Below are 9,795 nucleotides of genomic sequence, written 5' to 3' on the forward strand. Positions count from 1 at the left end.
TCACCCTGTGTTCTGCACATCCTTCCATAGTATATCAAAGGTTTCTCTACTTAAAACAGTCTGGGAATGGAAGAGAGTGTGAGTGAGGTTTCCATGCCCAAGGAAAACACACATAACAGCCCTGGAGCAGCCACAACCCCAAGGGTCATACTACCCTGTTCATGTAGTGCTTTCTTACATTCAATACCCTCAGCCTAAAGAGCTAAGCTGTTTCTGAAGGAAGATCCACAACCTGATCTGTCACCCAATCTAACTACAGTAACTGAGAAATCAGTGCCGATGATTAAGCTTTTCTGAGCAGTGTGTCATCTATGGAGCCCTGCATGATCTTTTCTCTCTGAGTAAGAACAGTTTCTACAATGTGGTAATACGTGTGCTCACTGCAAGTATGACCTCAGCTATTTTAATTCACGGTTTCAGTCTGAGGTTTGTGTAGGGCAAAAGACAGCAGCTAGAAGTCCCCGTTCTGTACATGTGTACAATGTGTTCATGTGTACTGTCTGTTAACAGGCAGATGGCCACAAGCTGTGCTCCTGCTGTGTCCGCTTGAAATCAGGGTTCTGCATGTGTGTACAAGGAGTGCGCACAGGGCACACAGCACAACTGAACTGCAGCTCATCTAAAACCCACATTTCCAGAGACAGCAGTAGGTACTGACAAACATGGATATCTAAATACTTACATGATGGCCATCAGGTTGTTGGCATAAGTGTATATTAATGGGAAACTAAAGAGTAAGAAGAACTTTTATGAGGTAGTGTATCTTTATGAAGTGGTTTTCCCGGTCCTGCTAGAGAACTATGAGGATGTGTTCACTTATAAAGCAGGTCCCAGGACCATGCCTGACCACTGATGTGAACCATAACTCAATGTCAGTACTTTTTTAGGTGATTGGTGGAGCTCAGAGGCGATTCCCTCAGCATTTCAAAGCTCTGCAGACCATCAGAATCCAGAGCAGAGATGCAGACAACCAGAAGGTAATATAAATACATCAGGCATTTGTACACTACATTGTAGTACAGAGTAAAAGTACCCAAGTTAACTTCTCTGGAGTTAGTTTGGCTCAGCACTCAAGCAGTCTGGCTGCAGCAAGCAGACAAATGTCATATATTTGGTAGTGCAACTGCTGAACAGGCTGTTCCTCAGCACAGACCAGTGCTTATGGGCTGTCTAAAGGCACAGCACTGCTGTGACTAAAATTGACAAAAAGTGATGGACAGATGACATATAGTAAACCAAATCTCAGCAATACCTACTTTGCCATGTGACAGCTCAGTATGGCACTCTCTGTCTGGGCCACATTATTTGATATATTATGAAAAATGGACAGAACGGTTTGTCCTTATACAGTGTAACCTGTATTTATAGCTCTCCATTCATTCCTATATGTAAGTGCTCTCATACAGCTAAGAAAACAATTTATTTTTCTCTGATTTATTTTCCTTTGAACCTGTTCCTTTACTCTTAGACAGCTAATGGAAAAATAGTTTAAACATCCTGAGGGAAATCATGTCAAACACAAAGGTAAAATATTTTCAGGCTGATTCAACTCTGTAAAGACAATGAAACATCCTTTCAATAGGTGAATGAATGTATTTTTCTGGCTAGTCCTGAACATTTGTGGTGCTCATTGGATGCACTCTCTCCAATCAAACAGAAGACTCAAATTCAGCTTGGAGGGTCTGCTGATTTCTCCTTTCACTGGAGCTGTACATATCTGGAGCAGTTTATAAATAACTGTAATGCTCAGTATGAATTATGGTGCAACTCTTCAAAGACTATTCATTATTGTTTTGTAAGATAACTAGAATCTGTATTTTTAGACAACTGTCTCACAATCAGCCTCAGAAGGGGCATGATTATGGCAAAGGTACACTTAGGGATAAGTTTATGAACAAGTTTCTGGGCATCTGTGTTGACAAAGTAATATATAGATTTCCCAATATACATTGTTGTACTATAGTTTGCACCCATTGTACCATAATGGATGATTTAGAAAATCCATTTACTTTTAAAAATTAACATCAGTCTTTGATGAACTATATCACTACCAGTGTAGTCACAACAATATAGAATCATAGAATGTCTGGGTTGGAAGAGACCTTCAAGATCATTGAGTCCAACCCATGCTCCAACACCTCAACTAAACCATGGCACTGAGTGCCACATCCAGTCTTTTTTTAACACATCCAGGGATGGTGACTCCACCACCCCCTGGGCAGACCATTCCAGTACTTTACACTCTTTCTCTGAAAAACTTTTTCCTAATATCCAACCTATATTTCCCTTGGCACAGGTTAAGGCTGTGTCCTCTGGTTCTGTCAGTTGCTGCCTGGAGAAAGAGACCAACCCCCACCTGACTACAGCCACCTTTCAGGGAGTTGTAGAGAGTGATAAGGTCACCTCTGAGTCTCCTTTTCTCCAGGCTAAACAGCCCCAGCTCCCTCAGCTGTTCCTCACAGGGCTTGTGTTCCAAACCCCTCAGAGCCTCATTGCCCTCCTCTGGACAAGCTCAAGCCTCTTAATGTCCTTCCCAAACTGAAGGGCCAGATCTGGACACAGCACTCAAGGTGTGGCCTCACCAGTGCCGAGTGCAGGGGAAGAATGACCTCCCTGCTCCTGCTGGCCACACCATTCCTGATACAGGCCAGGGTGCCGTTGGCCTTCTTGGCCACCAGGGCACGCTGCTGGCTCATGTTCAGTCAGCTGTCAAGCAGTACCCCCAGGTCCCTTTGCACCTGGGCACTGTCCAGCCACACCATCCCCAGCCTGTAGAATTGTGGGTTATTGTGGCCAAAATATGCAGGACTCAGAACTTGGACTTATTAAACTTCATCTTATTAGACTCTGCCCATCCATCCAACCATCCCAGATCTCTCTACAGAACCATCCTACCTTCCAACACATTGACACACGTTCCTAGCTTAGTGTCATCTGCAAATTTACTGATGAAAGACTTAATCCCCTCATCCATGTCATCAATAAGAATATTGAAATAGACTGGATATATACAACCTTGTAGCAACTGTTAAGTGTACTAAAATTAAAATGTGGGGTCTGCAAAACTCAAACCACCAAATGTTATTCCTTTGCTACAAACATGGTTAACACATACGGCCAGCCCTCACAGACGGTCTATTCACAAAGTATCAACTCCTATTTATCTTACTGGTGTGTTTAGTCCCACCTGGGTCATGTGAAGTCAGAATTTACAGCGGACTGTAAAACTTGTACTTATTTGTTTCCTTATAGTTTTCAACCTGCTGGTCTCAGTGGATGCATTCACAGGAAACTTGCCCAAAATATGTGAGTCAAAATTAAATAAATACAAAGTGATACCATGTTGCTTGTGACTACCCACTGACACTAATACCTTCAATTCCTGAGGTCATAGTATGCCTAACATAAAAGGTAAAATAAAGGAAAACTGTGAAGCTCAGAGAAAATTTCAGGCAAAAGATTTATAAATCTGGTCATTTTTCCCTAATAATATGAAATCTGCTACTTTAACAATTAGCACAATTATCCTTTCACAATCTCATAAAACCCAACCATTTATAGATCCTGAACGAGAGCCTTCCTTTTCAACAGTTCTTACCACCAAATCAAAAGACATTAAGAATTATACCATTCAGATTAATTCCTTCTGGCCTAAGGCCTGGAAGCTTACTTCCCTTTTAATTGAAGGTTAAAAATCTCACATAATCCAGTGACTCCGGAGGCTTCAACTATGAGGAAAACTAATTCAGAAAGAAATTTAAATCACAAGAAGTGGCAATACCAACACATTATCAATGCTTTTAAATTGAAAGGTACAGGAGACTTTGAGACCTCTTTTTAAGGCATAAAATGATAAACATTGAAAGGTATCAAGCCCAAGCCCACAAGGTACTCAGAGAAAATTCCTCTGCTTTATGAAAAAAACAACTTCTACAAAGAGCACAAGAAGAATAAAATTAGTGAATCATTTATAGCCTTTATATTTTTCAATAATAATAATTTTTTTAAGGCCCAACAATGGATCATAGTCCCTACTTTGGTAAAACTCTGAGTTATATTGTTATTTTGGTGTGGTTTTGGTACAGACATTTCGTTCTACAACTGATTCTCAAAATAAAGACAGACTATGCAAACAACTACATCAAAGTCTGATGTGTCATGTAGCAATGAATATTTCTGTTGGAAATTTACTTGTTTTCTTTTTAAAGCAGTGGCATATCTAGGTCTTCCTGAGATTAGGAATATTAACTATTCTGGGTGTGATTCCTTTGTGACTTCATGGAATTTCTGTAGTACCTGGGGAATGGAAGAATCTTAACAGCAGCTATACTCATAATGAACCTGAGGACTGTAAATAAAAAATATATTAAAAATTAGGCCTAACAAACTTCAGATGGTAGCAAGTGTTGGTGGGGAGGTGGAGACGATTATTGTATTATCTCAAGAAACTCTCACATCTTCCTGGTTAATATTTTCTGTTATTAAGCACCTTTAACAAAGACAGACTTTCACCTACTTTATATTCATAATGATTCATGCAAATTTACCTCCTTTTGAGGCAGGGGGTCAAGTGTTTAAGTTCATTCTCTAATAAGTAATATCTGCATAGACTTTTGATGTATAATAATGAGGCATGTTTTGCAGAGACATTAAAAATCAAGGCCCACAAAAATGAACTATTTGTGGATTCAATTCACCAGTGGCATATAAAATTCAAAAGAGAAGGATTGCAAAGATCATAAATATATTTTCAAATTTTGTATCTACATTGTCATAGTATGCAGTCTTATTTTTTATTGTGCGGTTCAGTATTAAAAGAAAAGGATTCAATAGTTCTCACTGTATACAGACAATGAAGGCATGCACCATGAGAGCTGTGGCTGTGGCAAAGAATCTCAACATAAATTTGCACACATCTATTTTTCCAAATATAAGGCTCTCCTGGCAGGCAGTCAATCATGCAGGAATTGCCAACGCTCTGTAGATAGGGTAATTATAATTCTCTGTGCACTGCTGCTAGACCACCTGCACGTTCACATGTGATGGAAGTCAGATTTGAACCCAGCTCTCAGGAGATGAATGCCAACCCACTGCTATTTACTATCAGTCTGTTTTTCATTATCTTTTATTCTAATTAAGAAACACTATTTATAACTACACCTGACAAACAACTAAGCATGGTGGAAGTTAGCAGATGTACCTTGTGCTATAAAACTTGGAGCTGAGATATTACATTAATTTTGGGGATGGGGGGGATTATGCAAAGCCCATACTTTCATGTAACATGCTTTGCTTTCAGAAATATCGTATTGCAGTTGGAAGTGCATAATGTTTTGTGATGATATGAATAGAGAATGTCAAATTCTGCTTCAGATAATGTTTCCAATATTTTTATTGGAAGTATGCCTGTAGTTTTTTCATTAATTAATTTTATTAGATTCATTAAAATAACATTTGACTTGAAGAAATATTGAAAAATGAAAATTTAATTATGTCCAATGGGTCATCATTTCTCTATCAAAATTCTCATCAAAAAATGAAAGGAAAAACAGTCCTACCACTTATTTAAAAGAGCAGTTTAGACCACTAGCTGCAGTATTACTCCATCATAACAGTTACTCTCGCATGTTTCACTTAATGGAAGCTTCTAGGAAGTGTTTTAAATTCATCTGCTTCTGACTGAATGATAAACAAATAACCACATGCTGAAGCAATAAAAATAAATTACTCTGGCAACTGCCCTCTGAAGTGTCATCATGCAGGATGGCATGTATTTCAAAACATTAAACTTCATCTCCACCTAGGCTCAGGATTGAGTGAATTTTACATGGAAACAAAGCATTTCATATTGGATAAACTAAATAGTGAAGAAATATTTTTATTTCCAGAGGTACACATTTGTTTGTTCACTTTACTGGAGCACTGGTGAACAACAAACTCAGGCTTTTCATGGTTTAAAGATAGGACAGTCCCTATGGCATCTTCTTTTTGTGATGGTGTGTACAAATTTCAAAATAGTTGAAAATTTAAAACTAATTGCCAATATGAACCTTGCTGCAAACATGTATCTCATGCACACTTTTGAAAACATTAGTCATAACTGGATAATTTTCACACTCACAGCAGGGTAAGGGAAAATGCAAATAATTTAAAACAAAATATCATTTGAGTGCAAAACTGTCTCTCAAGGCTTTCAGAATAATAGACAATGGCATGAAGATATGCCTTAAATCAATAGCAGGAAACCAGGCAAGAGAAAGATCTAGACACAAGCTCTACAGGGCAGCATGGAAACAAAGTGGGTACTAAAACAAATAATATTTTTCACATTTTCCCAGCAATTATGCTCCTCATTCAGAATCCCTAGGAAGTGACTGGGGTTTGTGGTATACTTTCAGCACTGGCATGTAAGAGTTTTCACTCCCCTGACCTCTGAATACAAAGTCACACACTGAGGTCCCTGCCAAGCAGGCTTGTAGTCCGGATCCTTCTGGGATCTCCCGCGGCAGCATCCAAGGCAGGCAGACAACTTCCCTGACAAGGAGCAGGGCACAGGTGAGGGCTGTGGGCAAAGCAAGCGAGCAGAGGCTCTGCAGTCACAAAAGCAACCAGCTCTGCACATATTTACAGCGAGGTCAATAACTGGGCTCAGGGCTGCTTTTGGACACAGGGAGGTCTGGCCCGTACAGTAACACAGCTTTTCTCCAAGTAACCAATTCCTTTGGGAATGACACAAATCGGCAGGCCGGTTAGGGTAACACAGATGAAGAGCTCATTTTGTGTTGAGAAGGGAAAAAAACAAACCAAGAAATGAAAGAGGACATTATGTTTCCCATGCAAAATGAAAAGTTTGCTATGTGATTTCATTAACAAAAGACCACGACAATATGTACTCGGGTAAAGAGAACAACTTCTGACCTTGAAATTGCGTGCTAAATAAATTACCTCAGAGCGAAAGTGATGAGTTCTCATGACAGCATCTGGAAGGGAAGCAGAAAGACACACAGGCTCCACCAGCTGCACCTCGCATTTCGCCCCGGCTGAAGGGTTTACCCCGCCACTCGCCCTTCGGCTCACACTCCGGGATGGCTCTGGCCCTTCAGGCACAGCCGGCAGCTCCTCCCGGCATTTATATTTAATTCATCGGGAAGAAGTTCGGCATAAAGTTCTGCTGCTCTTTGACAGACCGGGGAGAGCTGGGGGGCTTCCCAGCCTCTCACCCCTCACCCTCCAGCCGAGGTTTCGCTGAGGGATGGGTGGAGACAAGGCTGCCGCAGTCCTGGGCTCGGCTTGAATTTTCTTTAAAGCCTTTGCCGGGCTAAACGGTGCCACGGCGGCCCTCCGCCGGCAGAAAGCTGGGGATGGGCCGGGGACACCCCCCGCCGCCCTCAGGGACCGGCAGCATCTCTTACCTCGGCTCCTTGAGCGACCTGAAAAGACGGATTTGATGGGATGCCTCCCTTTCTGGAGCCTGCGGTGCCAGCAGCAGAAGAATAAAATCGTGGCAATGGTCCCCAGCAGCAGCAGGAGCAAGAAGAGGGCGCACTGGATGCTGTAGGGTCTCAGCAGGACCAGGAAAGCCGCGGCAATCATGGCTCAAGCGCCCGGCTGCCCCTGTGCGTGCGCGGGTCTGCGGCGAGCGGCGGGGGGCCGGGCAGCGCCGGGCAGCCTCTCCCCCCGGCAGCGGGGCGGGCATCGCCGCCGGCCCCGCGCTGCTGGAGCCGGCAGCCGGGCGGGAGGCGGCGGCGCGGGGGAGGAGGAGGAGAAGGAGGAGGAGCGGGATGAGATTCAGGCCGTGACTCAGCAGCCGCGGTCGCGGCGATGGGTGCGGTGGGGCTGCCCCTCCGTGCCCGCACGGCTGCCGGGAGCGGGGAGCGCGGCGGGCAGAGCCGGAGCGCCCGCGGGCATCGGCGGGCGGGGCGGGGCCGGGCGCCGCATGGCAGCCGGCGCGGGCACGGCGGGGCGGGGCGGCAGGAGGAGGAGGAGGAGGGAGAAGGAGAAGAAGGAGAAGAAGGTGCCGCCGGCGTCGGGAGGGAGGAAGGAGTACGGAGCGGTGCATCCCGCCGCCGAGGAGACTCGGCCGGTAACATCACCGCTGGAGCTGCTGGGAGAGTCGGAAAATGGCTGCTGCGAGGTACCGGGGGACCCCCGTGGGAAAAGAGGGGATGCGACCGAGGGGCGCGGGGTGTCGGCAGCGGCGAGCGCCCGCGCAGGTCCGTGGGTGAAGGGGGTCTGTGGCGTACCCTGAACCCGAAGCATCGGTCGAGGCCGGTTTCGTGGCGGGGGAAGGGATTGGGAAATGATAATGAGATCCATCCTGACAAGGTGACCAGGGCCCTGACCAGGTGCGCTGCTGCCCCGTGTCCCCGATGCCGGCATTTAGTGGGCAGGCGGGTGCGGGCGGGACGGGGCAGTGTGCGCGCTGCCCGGCCGTGCCCTGCGCGAAAGGCGCCGGGGCTGCGCAGAGCAGCACCTGCAGGGACCCTCGCCCTGCAGGAAACTGCAACGCGCTGCAGCCAATGTCAGCCCCGTGCCCTCCCTCGCCGCCGGGCCGCAGCTGGTGCAGCATCAAAATCCTGCCATGTGCAGGTCGCTAATGCAGACGCTGGCAAGAGTTCACCTATGTCGCTGTTTGTACCTCTGTAGTTGTTACGGTGACAGTCCAGACTTTCAGAGACTGTTTCGGAGGTGTTTGGAAATGCAGTTCTAAACTCCCTGACGTACACGCAGAAAAAAAAAATCGCTAGCTGAAAACATAGCCAGGTACCATTTTGCATTTAGTCATGTTTCTGGGGGGAAAGGTTCACTCAAGGCAAAACTCATATGCTTTTCATGTATCTTTGATGTGTGCACATAAATCTGTAGAACATTTCCAAAACTTCATAGAAATAATTAAAACATCTGTTTAAATATTGGAGAAACATTGAAATGTTACTGCTTTATTTGACTGACATGAAGCTGCAGAAAAGCATATGTGTAAATTTCAGTTAAACTAAAAAATATGCAAGCTGGAAAGAGACGGACATGTGTCTGTGGTAGCCTAAATAAGAACAGGAAAAATAATCTCTAGATTAGTAAAATTAATTTATCACTGGGCTAATGACATTGTAACACTTCACTGTACTCTTAAGGTTAATAACATTGTAACACTTTAGTGTACCCTTATGGTTAGGGAAATCTGTTATCACCGAAAGATGTTCATGATAGCGGGGGAGGAGGTGTAAGTAAAAAAAGAAAAAAAAAGGGGTTTAGGTCTATAATAATTTATTCCAGGAATTTTCTATCATTTCATTCTATACACCAACAGACTGAGCCAAAATAGTCTGTCCTATTACTTTGTAAAATGGAAAGTCGCTCCATTGCAGCCATGGATTCGAAGCTTTCCCTCACTGCCTGGAAACTGCCAAATGCTGTAAGGTTGTGTTGCATCACGTGGTGCAATATTGAAATCTTTCCTAATACCGCAGTACACTGCAGTAGAATGGTTCTAATGCAGATTACCTGGAGATTATTCAAATGGTCCACGTTGCCTCACTGAAACATGAAGGAAATTGGCATGATCCTCCTGGCATCGTGCTGCAGTGCCACGCTGCAGGATATTGCAGGAGCAGGAAACTTTTTGACACCTTTAGCTCTGCACTGATTTATTGTTTCAGAGTGGGATGATAGAGCAAAAGTAGCATGGCAGTGGCTGCACGATATATCGCAGAGAACTGAGGGGGAGAGGTTCTTTTCACATTGTTCTCAGGTAACAGTGTGTAGAAATCATCTGACAGAAAAATTTCTAGTGAAAGC

At 44.3% G+C, this 9,795-nt stretch overlaps 1 protein-coding gene across 14 annotated transcripts in view; it reads right to left on the reverse strand.

The window, feature by feature from the left end:
- DST (dystonin) overlaps window positions 1-7,608 on the reverse strand; it is a 291,178-nt gene extending 283,570 nt beyond the window's left edge. For 9 of the 14 annotated variants that reach the window (XM_068183707.1, XM_068183709.1, XM_068183711.1 and 6 more), the window contains exons 1-2: window positions 7,413-7,608; window positions 6,919-6,980 (exon numbers count right to left, since the gene is read on the reverse strand). In XM_068183707.1, the coding sequence (XP_068039808.1) occupies window positions 6,919-6,980; window positions 7,413-7,593 (243 nt within the window). In that variant the 5' untranslated portion in view covers window positions 7,594-7,608. The remainder of the gene's footprint in view (window positions 1-6,918; window positions 6,981-7,412) is intronic. The other 5 variants (XM_068183693.1, XM_068183704.1, XM_068183692.1 and 2 more) reach the window with 1 other exon arrangement.
- Between the last annotated feature and the right edge of the window lie 2,187 nt (window positions 7,609-9,795).

This window comes from Anomalospiza imberbis, chromosome 3, assembly GCF_031753505.1.
Source record: "Anomalospiza imberbis isolate Cuckoo-Finch-1a 21T00152 chromosome 3, ASM3175350v1, whole genome shotgun sequence".
Lineage (NCBI taxonomy): Eukaryota > Metazoa > Chordata > Aves > Passeriformes > Viduidae > Anomalospiza > Anomalospiza imberbis.